We start from the raw sequence: 22,002 nt of genomic DNA on the forward strand, positions 1-22,002 counted from the left end.
TTACTTGATTATTTCTACTGATTGGCTGTTTTATGGAGGGGATAGATATGAATTCTTAATTCATCAAGGGTGTTTTTATCTTACCTCCCAGTTCACGTAAAACAGAGCTCCTCAATGACCCTATTTGAGAGTAACTTAGACAATTGGATGAGAGACCATAAATTTACCCCGGGGGTGCCACCTATGTCCTTCTTGGGTAAGGGCAGTCGGTGCTGATCATAGACACGCACTGTAAATATACACATACAACTTGGTCAATAAGGGATCAAGGGTATAAAATTGCTAGGCTTATAAAGGCCCTAGGACCAATAGCCTAGTAATCTCCTATGGACCTATGAATAATATCACCAATGCACATCTCCAAATGTCTGCCCCCATTGAACACATATGCCATACATTGCTACTTTGGTATGTAACAGAGTAGGCAAGCTGTTGTAGTAAAACTTTTTATGCTGCTGGCATTTGGAATGTACCTTCAAATAGATATGGACTGTGCCAAATTCTAAACTGGCAAAGTAATGCTATAAGCTAATAGCTGGATAAGGTGTGTTCCTTTTATACTTTTTATATGTTTTATTTTAATGTGAGAAAAGGCAGTGAAAAAAATAAAGAACCAGCTGAATGTGAGATTTTTTATACACATGGAATGGAGACCATGGCTGCAGATATAGACATTTAGCAACTCTCTTGTTGCACAATAGCATTTTCCATGACAATGGTAGCGGTTAAAATTTGAGTAAACATAGGCCATCTAATAAACTATATCCATGGCAGTTCTAACAAGTTCTAATATGTTACATAATTGGAATAGAAAAGGGAAATAAAGTTAAAATAGGAGAAGTTGAAGTGCTGAAGTAGTTGCTAGGTTAGGGAAGTTAATAGAAACCTGTAAAATGAAAGAAAGAGGTGACTAGACTATATGTAGTCAGTGAATTTAGACCAGTAATGGTGTGGCATGCTGAAACCCAGTTTAGGATGAGTGAGTTGATCAGGCGTATCCGGTATATGGGAGGGAGCAGGTAAAGAAAGCTACTATGCACTTGGAGAAATGTTTATGTGACGTCCTTTAGATAGATGGCTGCATTCAAACTGCTTTTGTAAGTAGTGTTTGCTCTGTGGCCTGAGCAGTTAGGGAGTATTTTTGGTGATTAATTAAATTAAGAGGAAATTGCTGCATTGTTTTGGGGCCAGTACATCAATCTGAAGGTAGACCAAATATTAAACTCTTTTCTAATTTAATTATTTCATCTGGCAGAATGTTTAATGTGCCATGGAATGGGCACCAAATGAGTCTTGCCCTGGGCTTTAAATGGCCTAGTAACTCCTCTGTTTACAACTAAATATACTTACCTCTCTTCTTAACTCTATCTCTTTATTAACCCTGCTTTATATCACTTGCTCAGCACTTTTTCTCGTGCAAGTTAAAGGCTTTTACAGATGAAATGGACCTACATCCAGTCGGACACTCCCGGTCAACAAATGTAAATAAATAAATAAATTTTCCATTACAGTATTTTGTCACTGTTTTAAAAACATTTGAATTTTTCTTTTTCTAGTAGTTACTCATCATTATAGTGTTCCTATAAATAGTTTTTTCTGAGCTTAAATGAAAGAGTTTTAGTATTTTTTCTTTAATTGTTTAAACATTGTAACTTAATGTAATTTAATGTATTGGCTGTAATTGGAATATAATGATTGTAATTACTTGTCATTCACCCAGGTGGAGTCTTAAAAGGTCCTCAGACCATGACATTGTCCCAGTCAACAAATCTGTAAATAAATAAATGCATTTGTGCATACATACTAACATACATACACTCATGTGTATCTATAACATTTCCCATTGCCCTTGGTATATTTAGTTGCATAGATCCACTATTATTCTTTGAGATTCCATGTGAATCTAACAATTTTAATTATTTGCCACTGACCCAGGTGGAGGTAAAAACATCCTGAGACCATCTTTTTGTTCCATCAACAAATGTGTAAATAACTAACTAAATAAATGTAAGCATGCATACGTACATTCATACATACATACATACATACATATAATCTGTTCCCTTGTCCATGGAACATGTAGGCATGTGGATCCACTACCATTCCTTGAGACTTCACGTGAATGCAATGAATGTAATTATTTGCCACTAGCCCAGGTAGTGGCTGAAAAAGGTCCTCAGACCAGCATATTGTCCCGGTAAGTAAATACATACATACATACATACATACACAGATACAAATAATCTGTTTCCTTCTTCATGGTACATTTTGGCATCTGGATCCAATACCATTCCATAAGAATTCATGTGAATATAGTAATTATAATTATTTGCCACTGGCCCAGGTGGTGGTTGAAAAGGTCTTCAGACAAGCATATTGTCCCAGCCAACAAATGAATGAATGAATGACTAAATTAAATAAATACATACATACATAAATACATGCATACATGAATACCATCTGTTCCCTTGTTCATGGCATATTCAGGTGAGTAGATCCCCTACCATTTGTTCAGACTCCATATCTGAAAATACAATTGCCCAGTAAAATTCCATCAAACTGACAGCCTGAGTACTCAGATTCATGAAACACTTATGCCTGTGCAGCAAGAGAGCAAATATATAAGTCCCACCACCTCCACTTCCCCCTTAGTCTGTTATTCTCAGTATGAGGTCAGTGCATTTTGAGAGAGAGTTATCACTAAAGCAGGAATAAAAGACCTGTCTTGTTCTTTATACAAAAAGCTGTGGTCTCAGAGCCTTGAGAAAAACAACTGGGGGGGATCCATAAAGCTTAACATGAGGTGCACATTATGTGTACACCTTGAGTAACTTTTCAGAATTCAAGAACAGTCCTACCACAATGCTTTTGCTGTCTGTTCACTCAGAAAGATGACACGAAGTGTACACATACAGTCCTTACTCGCATTTAAAACATTAGGCATAGAATGGATTTATCCTATTAATAGAAAAAATAAAAAGGTATATAAATGATCATCAGCATACATATCAACTGTCCAGATTTACGCAGAATGTCCAGATTTTTGTCTCATACTTCTGGTTTGTTCTTAACAAAATTTGTAGTATTCTGGCAAATCACTGAGGTCTAAATTCACTAAATGACAGACATTTGAGTTTCAGTCTTTATAACCTTCACAAAATGGTCGATAAAACAAAACCTTTTATTCTAGCAATTCTCTAAGGTTGCAAGTGGAATATTTAAAATACATCACTTTTTTGGGGCTTTGCCCCCCCCCCCCCTTATTTTTGGCTTTGTCCAGATTTCTAGTGATAAGAGTTTGAATTCATTAGTGTTTCTTTAGGCTACTTGAAACTAATAGACAATAACTGAGGGCAAATATGCAAAAATGTTGGAAGATGCAGAAATCTGCTTTTGTTGAAGCTCTGTCAACATGCAGAAAATAGGCTAATTTTCTGTTTTACTTCATTCTGCAGAAAACATCTGCTACTGAGACTGCCTTCCAGCAAGACTGACGTGACGCACTTGACCTTTGGCCAGTGAGTGTAGACAGCAAGGTAAAAGGAAACAGAAACACTGATAATGGCGTTGGCTGGAAAAGTGGCCCTTATAACTGGGGCAGCCCAGGGCCTGGGGAAAGCTTTTTCTGAGATTTTGTTAAACAATGGAGCTAAGGTAAGCAGCCAAAGTATGTGATGTGATCTGGAAACACTGGTATGAGTGCCAGAAATACCTTACATTGTTCTGCTCTTGTCTGCCTTGTGTTTTCCTTTCTAGTTAGCTTGTGATTAGATGTCCATAAAGGGAGAATGCTGGCTCACGTCTGGTCTTGCCTTTTGAATGAAATTCCAGTTATAGCATGCACAGCCATAGTCTTCCTGTTAATAACACTGGCAGTATTTATTTATTAATTTTTTTTGTAGTAACAGAGTGGCTGTTTAACAATTATGCAGTACAATGCACATACTGTTACAACACTGGCTGGCTAACGTCTTTTATAAATCTCTCTAAGCAAAAAACAAAGTATAATGATACAACCTATGAACAAATACTGGAGGTATTTGACTGTTGCTGAGGTTAGATACTACAGAATAAAGTTTTATTTTAATACTCGACTCTAGGAGATCTGTAGAATAAAATTCAGTGCATTATCAGCCTTGCTTTGTATGCTATATGTACATTTATTCCTATATATGGCCCCTGTTATACTGTAGTAACGGGTCTTAAATTTGGTGATAAAATGCAGCAGATTACTAAGATAATACTTATATAATGTTTTTTTATGTTAGAGATGCATTTATTTAAGTTGTTCACACATCACCTTGCAGTTTACTGGTCTATCTCTGCATACCACCACCATTTTACAACAGCTGTTTCTGATAACTCAGACATCTTCTGTCCCAAGAACAGAGATCATTTTTTGACATTGTGGGCTTGTATACATCTGTAATGGGTTTTGGTCAGTAGGCTACATATATGTCAGTTATTCCTGGGTCTGTGGCACAAGGTTCACTAACAAACAAAGGCTAACTTGGTATGCAGAATCTGAATTTTGTCCTGTTTTCTACTCTGAAGCATGACACGGACATCACAATGTGAACTTCTGTCCCACTCCTTGAAAGTGTATTGTCACCCTATTTTGCCTTCAGCCTTTTTTGGGGAGCTCTGACTGTGATGGGTGCTTACACTGTTCCTTACACCATGAGGCACTGCTGTATTCCTCTGACCCAAGCAGTAAACAAGAAGTGAAGCTGTGTACTTTCGGCCTCATTTTCAATCAAGATTGCTGTCATTGCAGAAATAAGTTAAAATGCTGCACAAGCATGCTTTAACATTGTACTAGATGTACAATCAGGGCCAGATTAACAAAGGTACTGATGAAGCTGCAGCTCCAGGCCATACCTCTCAACTGTCCAGATTTTGACAGAATGTCCAGATTTTTGCTTCTTGTTTTTTGTCTGTTCCCAATAAAATTTCTGATTTTCTGGGAAATCATTGAGGATTGAATTCACTATATAATACTAAATAATGACCAGGGGTGGTGTTAGCATTCTGGGGGCCCCAGCAAGTTTAAAGTTAGGGCCCCCACCCAGGAGGATGTAAGGTGTAATCATGTTACTGCCATGCCCCCTTCCCTGTCAAGGTCCTCCCAGCACCCCTTTAACGATCACTGTATAAACTGTTAGTACACAATAGACCATTACAAAGACTTGTAGTGCCAATAGTATTGCATCAAGTACACACACCAACTGGCACTTGTTACATTACAAACCTCAATACCACAGTAAGGTAGCCACTCAAGTGGTATATGTACATTATAGCTGGCATTTTACAGTAATATAACATTACGACAAGCCTCTGTATCACAACAAGGTAGCCAGTCCCACAGAGGTAAACACAGTGACTGGCATTTAGTAGCAATATTGTTACATTACGACAAGCCTCTGTACCACATCAAGGTAGCCAGTCCCACAGAGGTACACAAATACAGTCAAATGTATGTCATTTTTCAGTGACTTCCGTCCTCAATGCTTTGCCAGAAGCCAGAAAGTTTGTGAGGAACAGACTAAAAATATTGGACAAAAATCTGGACAGTTGAAAGGTATGCCACCCCCAAAAAAAAATAAATAAATAAAAGCCTCGGCTGGCTGTTCACCCTGATGGCAAACAGACTTACCCATTCCCCAGACCCAAGATCCTGAAAAGGCCAGTTTGTGACCCTTTTAGATAATTGCTTTGCCCCTAAAAGGACAGTTAAAAAAGCTTATTGAAAGGCTACCCTCAGCTCGTTCACTTGTCTGGTCCAGTCCATGAACTCCACTCTAGTCTTCTCCGGTGCATTGTGCCCATTACACTCAATCTCAGAAAACAGATCTCTGCTCAGCAAAACTAGCAAAATGCTTGTTGCATGCAGATGCAGAAGTGCCGTAAGCTCATTTGGACCAATCAGGGTCCTTTCTAAAAAAAGCTCTCCAGGCTCCAAGCAATCTGGTCCTTAGCAGACCTGATGGATTGCATCTTTTCACAACATCAGGAGGTCAGGAGGAAGTACAAAAAAAAAAAAATTAAAAGCAAACCAGGATATGAACCCTGGCACTGACCTGGTGAAACCCACCTGCTGAATACGGTGGCTGCATCACATCCCTGGGGTCCCTGACTTGCAGTGAGGGATGGGGGGCCCCTGCAGTTGTGGGTTTCACTGGTGCCTAACACCAGCTTTGATAATGACAGACATTTGAGATTTACACTTTCTAGCCTTTAGAATATATATAATAATGCAAAATCTGTCATTCTAGCAACGTTCTAAGTTTACAGAAGTAATATTTAAAATATGTCGCTATTTTTGGGCATTTTGCCCCCCCCCCCCCCTTATTTCTGACTTTGTCCAGCTTTCTTGCACTGAGACATTGAGAGGTCTGCTCCAAGACCACATGACTGAAATAGGCTCTGCTGCTGGATGCACCACAACAACACAATTCTAAATGGTCTTATTGTAGGAGATGGAATTTGTACTGCTTCTGCAGTAATATAATTAAAAGATAATAAAAGATTATTTACAGATTGTTAGTTCTCTTCTCTATACTTCACTTCATGTGCTTTTTTACCTTTTCTGGGAAATGTGGTGGCAGAAAAGAAGGATGGATCAAGCATCTCATTCATTAGCCGCAAAGTTGAGCTCTTCCTGGGAGTTTCCCAGGGGTTTCTCGGACTTCTGAAGAATAGTCTGCTCCAGGGCCTCCACTAAGTGCATGGAATGTATGGTATGTGGAACAACTCCAAAAGAAGCCTTTTGGGGGTGGAATTATAAGAGATCATATCCATGCCATTTAGTTTCTTTTCCAAGATCTTCGAGATAACTGAGGTCTTACAATGTCGTGTAGACTAAACCTATTAACTCTGCGGAGAAATATCATCTCAATTATTTGTATCTGTATTTGTATTCAGTAGCTCATTCTTTAGGGCAGCACTCATGCTAAGGACAATAGATGAGGATGAGAAGAGAGATTGGCTGATAAACCAAGAGCTTTATCAGAGAACTAACTCAGTCTCACCTCACCCCCATAGTTCAGTTCTGCATTCAGAAAACTGATGTTGGTGTTCTAGTCCATTTGTAAGTCCTAATCTTCTTACCATCTGTCATGAACAAGAACCAGGTGTAATACCATACATAGGGTGGGGCAAAAGAGCAGCTACTATGGGCACAATCTGTTAGGGGGCGTGATCAGCACTTTAGATGAGTTGCTGATGAAGCTGGAATGCAGTAACAACATTCATTTAAGCAGCCATGGCTGATATCATGACTACTTAAATGAGTGTTTAGTTGTTCTGTTAGTAACTGTTGCAAGGAGCAAGTATAGGCTTTTACTACATTTGCAGATGAAACTTCTTTGCTTCTTGCACAGCTTTGGAGGAATTTACTTTTTGGTCTTCATCTTCAGTTTGAGGGGGGTATCATTTTGGGATTTCACCAGGGTACCAGTTGATCCAGCTATGAGTCTGACCAGAGGCACTTAAACTCCAGTAATATCAACTATGTTCCCTTCCTGAAGAAAGCTACCATGATCTTAAACTGGAGGTGCTGATTCTCATCCCAGCTGTTTCATACTCAACAGTGAATTGTGAGTGGGTGCCAGAAGTCATGATCAGATGAATCCCAAATGGGAACAATAACAAAGATTTTATCTTCAGATTTTCCAGTATGAGACCCTGTCCATGAAAATCATAAACAAGAGTCACCCTTGCTGAAAAACAGTACTTACCCTGAATGCAGATGATTTAATATCAAAAGGATGACACACAACTCACTGCATTCACTCAGGGATCCAAATGCAGCAGTGACCCCAATATCCATGCTCCTTCATGACTTCCATGTCAGGGCACATGATTATAAATATTCAATAAGTCCATAAGTCAACTTTAAACTGGATTATGAAAACCCATCACATGCTCACACAAATGTGCATGTCTGCAGAGCTGTCCCACAGCTTTGGAATAAACTACTTTGTTTCTTCTGGATCGTGTTCTGCTAACATCTGGACGCTTCTCACTGGTACTTCCATTGAGGCATTACCACAGAGGCAGAGGGTTGTGCTTCCCTACAGCTGGACTGCATCCTTTGGTACCTTTCTTTAAATACAGGACCACCACTCAGTTTTACTAGTTTAAAGGCACTACCCCTTCCTTCTATGCAACAGTGAAGAAGTGCATTGACTTTGCTACCCTAAACCTATCCACCGCCTTCAGATTTTCAGCTCTGATCTCATTTGAGCAATTCAGTAGCTACAGATACAGTGGTAGGGATAAACCTGCTGACCATTTCAGATAATACCTCCTAATAGGGAGCAACCATTGTCACTGCTGCCTTCTTGGTCTACCACTACCTCTTGGCTGAATTGGGAGGGTCCTCAGTAAGCATTCTGTGGAAGGCCACCTTATTGCATTACTTTGCATAAGGTAGACAGCAGAAAGTACCTATGAGTTTACATAATCTGCTTGTCTGGGTATTGCTGCTGGCCTACACAGGTGCAGTAGGACAGAGAAAGTTGTAGAAAATAGACAGTTCACTTAGATGAAGTGATGATTATGTGTAAAGTATTTAGGAAGGGCATCATTCTATGTCGCTTAACTTATTTTATTTATTATTTATTTTACATTTGTTTACAAGGAAAGTCTGAATGGACAAAATGTCCTTTTTCAGCGGAGGAATGGGGAGAAAAGCTCCACATTTATAAATGACCATAAGATACATACACAGTGCACAGGTACAAATATAGATTCAATCTCAGATACAAGTACAAAAGGAAAATACATGTTCTACATTTCACTGAAACAATCATATAGTCTAGACAGGATACAAAGAATAGCAGTACTTTGTAGGTAGAAAACAAGCAAGTTAAGTATACATATGTTTAGTAGTGGTGTACTATTCAAAGACAAAAATAACAGGTTGTGTTACTTTATAACCAAGGGCGTGGCAACTAGGTCCAGAAAAGTCATAATGCCTCTGTACTCAGCCCCATCATATAGTATAATGCCCCCTTATGGTAAGTACCTAACCAGACACATGCATCAACAAAGGTTCCCTAGAAAAACAATACAGAAGTAAGCACAATGTCCTACACTGATTGCCCAAAGTCCTGTCTCTTTACTTGGTATCAGTGATCTTTGCCTGGCATACAAGGTGCTCCTGGACCCTGCTTTTATGAAATTTGGCACATTTGCAAAACAAACAGCATAAGAACTTCTAGATTATAATATCTAAATTTTGCTTGTGACAGAAATAGGACATGTTATGTAGACAAAGTTCCTCCCTACCCATTTAAGCACAACTTGGACCTATGGCTGGGTAATCAGAAATTAATCCCTGGTCTGGCACCTATGTCTCTGATAGACAGAGGAGTTTGGGTTGCATGGCTAGGTTTATAATGGCCATAGTGGTCATTAACCTAGCATACACCCATGACAGTACTGGAGACATTCTTTTCATTGCCTTTGAAAGTGACAGTGCAGACAGACTGAAGTAAAATTTGCTTTTTTGTTGCTGACAAAGGTATTAGAACAGAGTTAATACACTAGAATGGTTAGAAAGTGTGAAAACCGACTTGGTGAGCTTGGAGAATGATCTAAATATAGAAGTATAAATTCAATGCAAAAAAAAAATCCATCTGGACAGCCAGATCTGTAATGCAGAGGGATAAAGTCTTCAATGAAGACCCAGACAACTTAGGATTAAATAGACACTTGGGAAGTAGGGGTAGCACCAGCAGAGAAGGGTGAGAGTTATGTGGGACCCTATCAGATGATCGAGTTTTCAGAAACTCGAAATTCATATGGTCGAGACCATATGATCGGATTTTTGAAAATCCAAAGCTTTTGAATGAAGATCGTGGTACAGTGGAGATCAGGAAATGTACCCCTTTCTTCATTGTAGTGCGATCTTGGATAGGTCTCTGAAACTTGATCATATGTTCTTGACTGTATGAATTTTGAGTTTCTGAAAACTTGATTATCTGACATAGACCCTTGTGTGTGTGTGTGTGTGTGTGTGTGTGTGTGTGTGTGTGTGTGTGTGTGTGTGTGTGTGTGTGTGTATGTGTGTGTGTGTGTGTGTGTGTGTGTGTGTGTGTGTGTGTGTGTGTGTGTATGTGCAATATTAACCAAGAGCATCTATTACCTTTGTCATTCTCCAGATATATATATATATATATATTCTAACCTTTCTAGTATATTAACCCTGTTCTATTACCTTTGTCATCAGATATATATATATATATATATATATATATATATATATATATATATATATATATATAGTTATACTATAGCTCTGCTCAGCTTAACAACAAATCCAATCCTTGAAAATTTTGGTCAGCTCTCAACAACATCCTCTATCCTGGAAAGCCCTCTAATCCCTCCCCATACCCTAACTCTTCCTCGCAGGAAACAGCTACCCTCCTGAATAAACACTTTATCTCTTCCATCCAAAATCTGGTAAACTCTAAGCCAAACTCTAATTTGACACCCACCCCTCCAAGTCCCACTAACACAACTTTGTTTTCATTTGAGCCAGTTCCCATTACTTACATCAAATCTCTACTACTCAAGCTAAAACCTTGCTCTCCTTCCACTGATAATCTATCTCCTACATTTCTCAAACTTGCTGCTGACTCAGTTGCCTATCCCATATCTATACTAATTAATCAATCTATTCTGGTATCAACTGTCCCCACCCTCTGGAAAGCTTTCTTTACTATCCCTCTTCATAAAGGTGGAATCTCCTCTGACCTCTCAAACTACCGACCCATTGCCATTCTGTCTCTCCTCTCCAAGATATTAAAAAAATGTATTCACTCGCAGCGTCTCAATCACCTCCTCACGCACCACTTACTTATCCCTACCCAACATGGATTTCGCCCTCACCACAGCACCAACACTGCCGTCTTTTCCTTCACTCATATCATTGCAGAGGCCCTAGACTACAATAAATTTCCTGTCTCTTCCTAGATCTCTCCAAAGCATTTGATACTGTCTCTCATCCTCTACTACTGTTCAAACTTGCAAATCTCCACCTATCCCCCTCCACACTTGCCTGGTTTAATAGTTACCTATCTGTCAGAGAACAATCTGTCAAATGGCTCTCATCCTCCTCACCTTTCCTTCCCATCTCCACTGGTGTTCCCCAAGGCTCCATCTTGGGACCTCTTTTGTTTAACATCTTCATCAATGATCTTTACACCTCATGCAAAAAATCCTCCCTTATTCAGTATGCCAACGACTCTACACTTATATCCATCTCAAATAACATTCCTGAACTACACTCCCTGACCCAACAAGCCCTACTATCTACTGAACAATGGCTCTCTCTCAACCTGCTGATCCTAAATCCCAAAAAGACCAAACTCCTACTTTTCCTTCCCCGTTCTCTTTCTCATCACAAAACCACCTTTTTTATTAAATCTTCTAACAATACAACTATCCAACCTGACGCCCACACAAAAATCCAAGGGGTCATTATCGATGACGAACTAAAGTTCAACCTACACATTCTCTAGTGTATAAAAAAAAAACCAGAAACTAGGTCTGCTATATCAGAACAAAAAATTCCTAACCCCTGAATCTAGACTTACCATGGGCCAGGCACTCCTCTTCCCCTACCTCTTATACGCCGCCCCAGTTCTTACCAATATCCAGGCTTCCACTCTAAACAAACTCCAACAGACTTACCATAAAATTACCAGATTCATTACTAACTCCCCATACAACTCACACCAATGCATTTCTTTAAACTCTCTTCAATGGTTTGAACTTCCCCAATTTCTGCTATCTTATCAATTTCATATGTTACACTCTATTCTTTATAAAACCTCCTTCTGTCCATCTCTATCTTCCTTAGTCTCCATCTACATCCCACCCTGGAGCCTCCATACTTCTAACCAACAATTACTTGATGTCTACCACCCCAAAAGGTCAGTAGGCAAACTACTCTACAAACACTCCCTTGCCCATGCTTGGAACAAACTTCCCCTTGACTTAAGTTCCATTTCCCACACCTCACACTTTAAAAATGAACTAAAAGCTTATTTTCTCAATTCCAGGACCTGCCCTTGCCATGACCCCACCTAGTCTTCCTTCACTTTATGTAGCCTCTATAGGACCATAATTAGTACCTCATTACACCTCTCTCTCCAATGTGTCTACTATACACTTGCATCATTTTATACAAACAACAATTTTTATTGTTGATCTTTTGAACTATATCAATGTAAAATTATGTTACTAAGCTTTTTTTAATACAACTTTAACTTTTATGCATGTAACCCAACATATGTGAATCTTTTTGCTATAACTGCTATTATATCAATTGTTTGTTTGTGTCTTTTGGCTTTTCCCGGTTAGGGGTCACCACAGTGGAACTCCGGTCCGTTAATGATTGACAGTAGATTTTTACATGCTGGCTTGCCGGGCCTAATGCACAACCTTCAATGAAGGAATGCCCATTTACGCATATCGCCACATAGAAGATGCTCTAACTGAGAATTGAACGGGCAACGTCTAACTGTAAGGCGACAATGCTACCGCACCACCACCACCGCAGTGCAACTGCTATTATATCAATATTGTTTAAAATTGTACTTGTTTAAAAATGTACTACTGGACCTTTTCTCCTCGGGTCTCCACTGAAAATGGGCCACAAGCCCAGTTGGACAAACCCGGTTAACAAATGTGAATAAATAAATAAAATGTAGCATTGCTCACTGGACATCCGATGGAAGCTAGGGGCATGGCAAGATGACCAGTATCCAGGGCACACATGCTGTGGCTCTCAAATGTGCAGAACATGTCTATTGCTCACCATGCTTTGCAGTAAGAACTCTTATTGGTTGCCTGTATAAATAATGTTTCATACTTACTCAGTACATTACTTTTATCCCTTACTCCTATGTTTTATGAATAAATCTGTTTTAAGCATTATTCTCCAGGATGCCAGAAAATTCTTCTGGTAAAAGGGTCCACACCAAGACTGGCAAAAAAAGAGAGAGATATAGAAGGAGTAAAGAAAACAGTAATTTGAAAGTCAGTAGAAGCAAATATCTGCAGGGATGGTGGAAGACTGGAATATAAAATGTGTCTGCCTTTGTGAGGTGAAAACAGTTACTAGAAATTGAATTTATTGATTTTTATATAGTTAATTTTTTTTATTTTACTTTGTTGCTGGTAGATGGACTTTGTCATGAGATCTCATATTCAAACATGGCCTTTTTTCTACAAAAAGTAGTAGGAGACCCTTCTAATTCAATATATGTGTAATATAATTAATTGCAGAGCTGCAGAGCAAGTTCCCATATACAGAAACAAAATCAGTACAAAATGACCCAGAATCTATCTCATTTTAATTAAAACACCTTCATTGATATACTAAAATCTGTTAACTGGTCTGCCCTAAAAGCTTTACCTCTAGATGAAGCAGTCAATACCACTTTCCTAGACTCTCTCAATAGTGCAGAAAACGTATCAGTACTAAACAATACTAAACATTCCCCATGGTTAAGGAAACAAACAAATAACGAGTAACAGAGATAAAGCATGAAAAATGGTTAAAATACAAACCAATCCTCATTTAGATACCTGCATAATCAAGTCAAAATCCAAGAAAAAAAGACAAAAAATTCCACATGCTAAAATATTCACAAACCTAGTACAACTGCAGGCCATATATTCCTATTCAGTAGCCAAAGTATGGAACACCTTACCTATAAATATCAAAACATACCCAAATCTTCCTACCTTCAAACATTCTCTAAAAGAATAGCCAATAAATCCCGGAAGTGTTATTGGTCTCAACCGGGCTAAAAGCCTTCTGCTAACCTTATTTTGTGTTAAAGACTCTCTGTGAAATTTTTTTCTACACAATGCTCTCTTCTTATTTCCCCTATTATTATCTCTTACTACCCTCAATCCTCCCTCCTAGATTTTCTACCTGCCTTTCCTCCTTCAGACAACTTTCTGTCAACATCCTTTTTATGTTTTCTAATAATATGTATCGATCGCCTTCTCACATACGTAATTAAGCACAAAGCCATTAATTCCCAACAACCTTTACTCAGAAAGGTTAGAAACAATAAAAACCTTGACCCTGCCAAATTCCAACAAGAACTAAACTCATGTAATTGGTCTATTCTAAAACACCTCCCCTTAGAGGAAGCAGTAACATACTTTAACAACAAATTCCTTGAGATCCTTGATTTGCACGCATCTGTTCGTTCAAAGAGAACCAAGGCAAAAACTGCACCATGGCTTTCTAAAGAGTCTAAACTCAAAATTACCCTTAGAAACAAAGCATGGGCTTTATGGCGTTCTTCTAAAGATCCCCAAGATCACATTAAATACAGGCAATCCGGGAACGAAACCAAAAAAGCAATTTTACAAGACAAAAAACAATACTACTGTAATTTACAGACAGTAAATCAAAATAACCCTCAGAAGTTTTGGGCAGGTTTAAATAATCTACTACATGCTGGACAAACTTCAACCCCAATCCCTGCTGCTACTATTGATAAAACCCCTGAAGATGTTTCTGACAGTTTTAACCGATTCTTTACTGAGACAATTCAAGCCCTAGCTAGCCAACTACCTCCTAGCTCCCCTGGTCCTGAAAGTAGCACCCCTAGAAATCTACTCGCATTTAGCTTACAACCAGTCACCACTTCACTTATCCATACCTTGATCAAAAAATTAAAACCCACTACACTTTCTGCTGATCAACTCCCTGCTGAGTACCTACAAAAATCAGCTGATGCTATTGCTTACCCCGTCTCAATACTAATCAATCGAACCATAGTAGAAGCTAAAATTCCCACCATCTGGAAAATATCCTATGTAATCCCACTTCACAAAGGAGGCAGCTCTACTGAATTCTCCAATTATAGGCCAATAGCTATACTCTCTTCACTTGCAAAGATTATGAAAAAATGTATTCATAGACAACTCATGCACCACCTAATCCAGAATCACCTTATGGCAGACACTCAGCATGGCTTCCATCCTCATCACAGCACTACTTCAGCCCTCCTAGCCTTTACCAACACCATAAACCACAATCGCAACAATAATTATATATCCTCAGCCCTCTTCTTGGATCTTTCCAAGGCATTCAGTATGGTTGATCACCAACTTTTAATCCACACCCTGCAAACATTCTGTCTAGATACTAGAGCCCTTCAATGGTTTCAGTCCTACCTGAATGGTTGACAGCAGGCTGTCCTCTGGCAGAACAAACTCTCTAACCTTCTACCTAACACCCTTGGAGTACCACAAGGCTCTATACTAGGGTCCTTGCTGTTCTCCATCTTCATTAATGACCTTTATACTGTCATCCCAAAAGTCAGCTGTGTCCAATATGCTGATGACTCTACTCTGATTTGCTCAGCCACATCTCCAATAGAGTTATGGTCAGCTACCCAGACCACCTTTAATACAATAGAAAACTGGCTTTCTGAATGTTGTCTGATCCTAAATCCCAAAAAAACTAAAATGCTGTTATTTTCACCAACACGTAGATCTACCGCTTTCACCTTTACCATAAATTCAAATGATGGCACAATAATCTCCCCTGACCCCTCTACAAAACTATTAGGTGTCATCATAGACAATAATCTAAAATTGACCTACATGTTAACCAAACTATCAAAACCATCAATAAAAAACTAGGGTCACTTTACAGAATAAAAGCCTTCCTAACCCCTCCAGCTAAAATTGCCATAGCTCGCTCTCACCTTCTTTCAACCCTTCGGTATGCATCCCCTCTACTCTCGAATTTAAACAAGACTGTCCTTAACAAACTCTCAATTTGCTACAACCACATTGCCAGGTTTGCCACTGGGCTGCCTTTTAGGACACATCATTGCATCAATCTAAATCAGATTGGGTGGCTTGAACTACCCAGCCTAATCCAGTATAACCAACTGATTATGGCCTATAAAATCCTCTATAATCCGGACAATACTCCTGCACTTAAAAATATTATCACCCCCTATAACAATCCTAGAATGCTTCGATCCTCTAACAAACTACTAATTCAGACTAGCAAAATTAATAACACAGCCAATGACTCTCTCTTTGCAAACTCTGTAAGTAGATCCTGGAACTCTCTTCCAGCTGATATTACCTTACTTTCCACCTTAGGTCAATTTAAAACTAGACTCAAACAACATTTGTCACTTAACTGGCTATGTCAATGTATCAAGCCTGGCTAACTCTCTCTAGAATGTGTAAAAATCTGTTAACCAGTTTACTGTGTAATTTAATTTAATCCTGACTTGCGCTCAGAATTAACTTTAACCTGTGGAACTTGTTTAACTTGCTTACTTATGTAATCTCTGTAAATAGTCTGTTTGTAATATGTAATGCTGGTATTATGTAATGCTGTATCTGCTTACCCTTGGAGCGTTTCTCCCCGGGCCTCCACTGAAAATGGACATGCATCCAGTTGGACTATCCCGGTCAACAAATGTAAAATAAAATAAAATAAATGTAATGCTGGTCAATCAGTTAACTCTACTCCAACATTATTAGATAAACATAAGGTATACCTGTCACTGTTTTCCTTAATAATGCATGTAACTGTTATCTTCATATATGGAATTGCAATGCTAATACCACAGTAATTTTCTTGTGTAATTTTCTGGTGCAATTTTCTCTTCTGCTATATTTTGCTGGAGGTTTTCTCTACGAGCTTCCTCTAAAAATGGGTACCTCTGGATCTAGTTTGACTTGCCCGGTAAACAAACGTAAATAACTAAATAAGTAATAAAATATTTGTCTTATGATATCACTCCTCTCAAAGCATCTGTTTTCAGGTACACTGTGGTATATTGCTAAATGACACCTAGAAAGTAAGCAGACTTTAAAAATCTCCGGTGTCAAAATGATGCAATAGTTTCACAGATAATTAACTACAGTATTAAAAGTGTAACCAAGCAGACAGCTGAATACAGTAATGCAGTGACAAATGGAATAAACTACAGACCTCTATACAAGTGTCAAGACGCCATAAACTGAAAAGTATTCATAGTTAAGTCTTATAATTGAAAGGTGGACTGTAGCATACTAGGCAGACAGTAAGGCTGTGAGTATCAGAAAATGATATGAGAAGAGTATGCGGGTTCACCATTATGTAGAACCCTTAGCTTTAGGTACTTATTTGACAGACTTTCTCAGAAATATAATAGTCTCCTGTGAGCTTGAGAATGAATGACATGTAAAGCTGAAAGTGTGTATTATTATGGGGTGTGGTAGAAATATTTTTTGAGATAGGATTAGGCTCAGATGGCTTCTCCTATGTGAGATCTGTGCATGCTTGAGTAGAAAACATGATATGATGTCAACAGATTGACAGCAAGTTCACCTAAGACCCACCTTTAAACTTCTAATTATGTCATTTTGCAGAGGCAGAATTCCCCCTGCATCTCAAAAACGTATACATACTAACTCCATGGTCATGCATTAGTGAGGAAAGGAGACATTCCCCATTAAAACATACAGTGATTTCATGCAAACAATGATCCCTAAGAGTCTAGCCTCTGATCTGTAATAAAATGTGATTTTTACCATCTGAGCCAAATGAGTTCAGACTGTTAGAACCCAATCAATTTGTCTTTGATTAAGTGTACAGAAACTGGTCAAATGTCTTAGGAGAGGTTGCGCCATTGCCTAAAGGGTAATGATTTTGAAAACTATTTTGTCCATGACAATAGTTTGGGGCTGAGAAAAAACTCTTAGACTGCTGGAATATAGAGAAGTTAAGCAAGGTCATGACTTCAGGGTAGCTACTGTTTTATATACCAGGTGACAGCTGGAAACTAGTAAGCATTCGGCTATACAGATGGACTTTGTAAGGTCTGTGGAGTCCAAGTGTTTTAAAAATAAGAGTCAACACATACTTTGTATCATTTTGTCTATGAACAGATAAAACTGGTGATGAAATATACTCATAAATGGCTTTAAGGTCACCTTTCTTGAAAGTGGACATAGCATTACCAATTATCTAAGAGTTTTTTCATTAAGTAATTAATAACAGAAATGTTAAAGAAGTAAAAAACTTCACTGATATCAATTAATGGTTTTACAAAACTGCTGGGCATGTAAGGAAGACTGACTTAACTCGGACACAAAAATATCTACGCATTAATTAAAATAATTTTATTTTCCAGGTGAACCTACTGGACATCAATACAGTAACTGGAAAGAATACTAAATTAGAATTTGACAGAATTTATGGTGCAGAGCGTACATTATTTACATCCTGTGATGTCACATCAGAAACTCAGCTACAAGGTATAGGCATTCAAAAATGGAATATAATTTGTTTGCTTTATATGGAGATTTATTGCGACAGGTAGTAACACATCAGTACAGCCAAATGCCATTTCAATGCGAGTTATTATAAGACAGTGAAACATTCATATTTATAAGACTAAGGAGTGAATATATATCTGAGTTATGGATCTGTAATGTGTAATGAAAACATCTGTTTGTTGAACTGTGGTGGACTAAATATAGCTTACTTGCAAATTATTCTGTTTGATAATACTCCTTAAGAATGTTATATAAATCTGATATAAGATTGGAAGCAATTTCTTTACAGCTAAGACTTTTGTTAGCGAATAGTGAAATAAGCATTGACATTTGCTGTACTGGCCTAGTCTAGAAGTGTGCCCCTCCATAATCATAGGCAATAAAACTCTTTAATTAATATAGTTAGGGTCACACTCATGATATATTTGCTTTTACAGCAAACTAAAAGTTAGAAGACGCACATGACTAAAATATATGCTCCCAGAAGCCATTGTTACTGCGATGTTTCTCCGACATGTGGTGGCTCATAGCTTATATATGGTAGTTAGTTAACTAGGAATGTAAAAGTTCAGTGCATACAATGCCAAGTGCAGAACCTCTAAATTGGACATGGAGTAGCAAACTCTATTTTATCAAATATGTTAATACCTACTATTCTTTCCATCTTCTCCCATAAGGAATAGTAGATGGTCTGTATTATTCTGGCTAACTACACTGTAAGTGAAAGAATTCTTTGGAAAAAAGTTTATGTATTTATTTTATTAACTGGATTGGTAGGTAGATAGACTCATCTATGGACCTTTTTCACCCATGACATTTACTATGAGCACAAGCAACAGCATTTAGAAACAGTTTAACAGTTCATAACAAAGGGATACTGATGCAAATGTGGATAAAATTCTTCATTGTTAAAATACATCACAGCAAGGCATCCACAATGTTTGCTTAAATGTGACAGCACATAAATTACAAAGGACTATTAGCTGTAAAAAGTAATAACTCAAAAGATTTAGAAAACATATATTAGTAAATTAGTGACAATTTGGAATACTATATAATTTTTGGTACCTTCCAAATGCTAGCCAGGTCCTTAACCATTTTTCATCAACTCTGACATTTATAAGTGGATAATAAAAGTTAGTTTAGTTTTGAAAGAAACAGCATTCTGTTCTTTTCAAATCTACTGGGATAACTGACTCCCTCTAGCAGGGGTGATATTATGACTAAATTCCTTGAATACAAACAGCATCTTAGACAAGGTTAATTAAATCTGGCCTTTATAATGAAATGCTAATGAAGTATGTTAAAGGAAAAAAGAATCATGAGTGTATAGAAAGCAAACAGTTTGGGAGTCAGGGATGATATGTATCATTAATGAAAGCTTTTATAGAATTCAGGGATGCCTATATGAAGGGGTTGTAGAAGCCAAGAGACTCAACAAGGTCAGTATGTTTTTATTCTTCTGCATACTTAGGGTATTTAAAGTAGCAAAGAGTTCTAAATTATACTGCTAGAAAGCTGGCATACAGATCAGAAAAGAAAAAAAACTATTTTTCCAAGTTACACAATTACTAGATAAGTAGTGGATTTCCATGGTGTCTTCACATTCCTTATGTTTTTGTGTGCATATGGGTGTGGATATGTCTGTATATATATATATATATATATATATATATATATATATATATATATATATATATATATATATATATATATATATATATATATATATATATATATATATATACATAAACTGGGATCTGCTACAGGAAATGTATTCTTTTCTGTTGTGAATAAACTGTGTTGTAAGCAACTGTAATGAGCCAATTGCCTGTACGTGACTTAAAAGGACATCAAATCAAATTGTATTCCTGCAATTTGTTTGGTATAGGCAACGCGCCGTTAGGCTTGCTTATAGTTAGAGTGAGAGTGAAGAAACTCCACTTTGTTTTGTTTATTTTCCCCTCAGTAAAGTTAATATTTCATTTAAAAACTTCAAGATGGTGTTTCCTTTATTCCCTGGGCCAAAAGGAGTCATGATTTCACATATATCAAAGAATGAAGGAAAATGTGATCCTAAGCCGCTGGGAAAACAGGATAAAAATAATGACAGCATGTTCTACCTACCCTTACTGTGCACCCGAGCATCTGCTGTCCTGATAATTGGGTGTGGAAGTTGGAATAGTAACAGCTGCTAATGAAATGAGAACGCTTTTACAAAATTGTTCATAAACCTTGTTATCATGTACTCCATTATAATTATTAAATTATTTATTTACATTTGCTAACCAGAAATGTCTGACTAGGCTAATAGCCCCATTTCAGTAGACTCCCAGGGAAGAAAGCTCCAAGATACAATGATATTTATATTTAAGAAAATTACAATAGTAATAGAATCCCCAAATGATGTGGATAATCTACAAAAGGGCCTTATAGAAACAGATGCTTGGTGCCAGAGCCATGGGCTCAAGCTCAATGCCAAGAAATGTATAGTTATCCCCTTTGGGAAAAAACATGTACCCATGAATTATCACATAGGTGGCAGTACACTAAACACCGAAAGTGTGATATGAAACTTAGGGACACAGGTGGTCTCACCTTCAATAACCACATCGCCACAGCAGTCAGGAGATCTTTCTATGTGGCACACCTCATCACTAAGGGCTTTTCATCCAGAAAAAAGGAGGTCATTGTCCCACTGTACTCATCCCTCATTAGACCCATTATAGAATACAACGCCCCATTTGGTATGTACCTCTCAATACATCTGCAACAACTGGAAAGGCCGCAGAAATACCTCACTAAAAGAATCACAGGCCTAAAGCAGATGCCCTATGCTGACCGCCTTAAAAAACTCCAGCTATACTCTGTCGCATATCGTCTACTCTGAGGCAATCTCTACTTAACATACAAGGCCATGTCAAACCCAGAGCTGTTGGACATGCTACACTTAAAGAAATCCCAATTCCTCAGAGCCACACACTCCAGGGATCTAAATCTTGTCATCACAATAAACAAAACATGCTGGAGGGATAGGTTCCTGACCCAGAGACTCCCCAGACTCTGGAATAGACTGCCCATACATGTCAGACAGAGCGCCTCTTTGACCCTCTTCAAAAGGAACCTTGATGATTGGATGGGAGAAAGGAAATTCACCCTGGGGATCACGTCAGTCATCCTGCTAGACAGGGGTCCAGGGAAGTAAATAGTGTGGGAAGAAATAGCCAGGGAATTGTTATGGCTAGGCTTGTATAGACCCTAGGGCCGATAGCCTAGTACCAACCTATGAACCTATGAACCTATAAATAGTGCTAGAAACAAACAAACAAAAATAATGTTAAACAACAGCAGTAAATAAATCCTTGATGAAGTTCATTATGTTAAGACTGAAAATATTAGAGGAATTTTACAATATATACAAGCAATGGAGAAGAAGAAGAGGATGAGGGTAAATAGACTAAGAGCAAGAGGGCAAGGAGTGGAAGAATAGGTCAGATAGTATCAGGACATTTAACAATTTTGTTCTAACAGGTTTTGAGTTTATCTAAAACTGTTATATGAATTTTAGCTATATGTGGGGGAGCATATAATAGTTTTCGTAGTAGAGTTTGTGGCAACTACAGCTTTATATATGGTATGAGAATCTGATTTTTTTACAAAGTACCTATT

At 38.0% G+C, this 22,002-nt stretch overlaps 1 protein-coding gene across 1 annotated transcript in view; it reads left to right on the forward strand.

Annotated features, from left to right (window-relative positions):
- LOC122800019 (15-hydroxyprostaglandin dehydrogenase [NAD(+)]-like) overlaps window positions 1-22,002 on the forward strand; it is a 344,456-nt gene that overhangs the window by 137,835 nt on the left and 184,619 nt on the right. The window contains exons 2-3 of the mRNA XM_044069482.1: window positions 3,456-3,654; window positions 18,189-18,312. Coding sequence (XP_043925417.1) covers window positions 3,562-3,654; window positions 18,189-18,312 — 217 coding nt within the window. The 5' untranslated portion in view covers window positions 3,456-3,561. The remainder of the gene's footprint in view (window positions 1-3,455; window positions 3,655-18,188; window positions 18,313-22,002) is intronic.

The sequence above is a fragment of the Protopterus annectens genome, chromosome 4.part0, assembly GCF_019279795.1.
Source record: "Protopterus annectens isolate FY-2018-M chromosome 4.part0, PAN1.0, whole genome shotgun sequence".
NCBI lineage: Eukaryota > Metazoa > Chordata > Ceratodontiformes > Protopteridae > Protopterus > Protopterus annectens.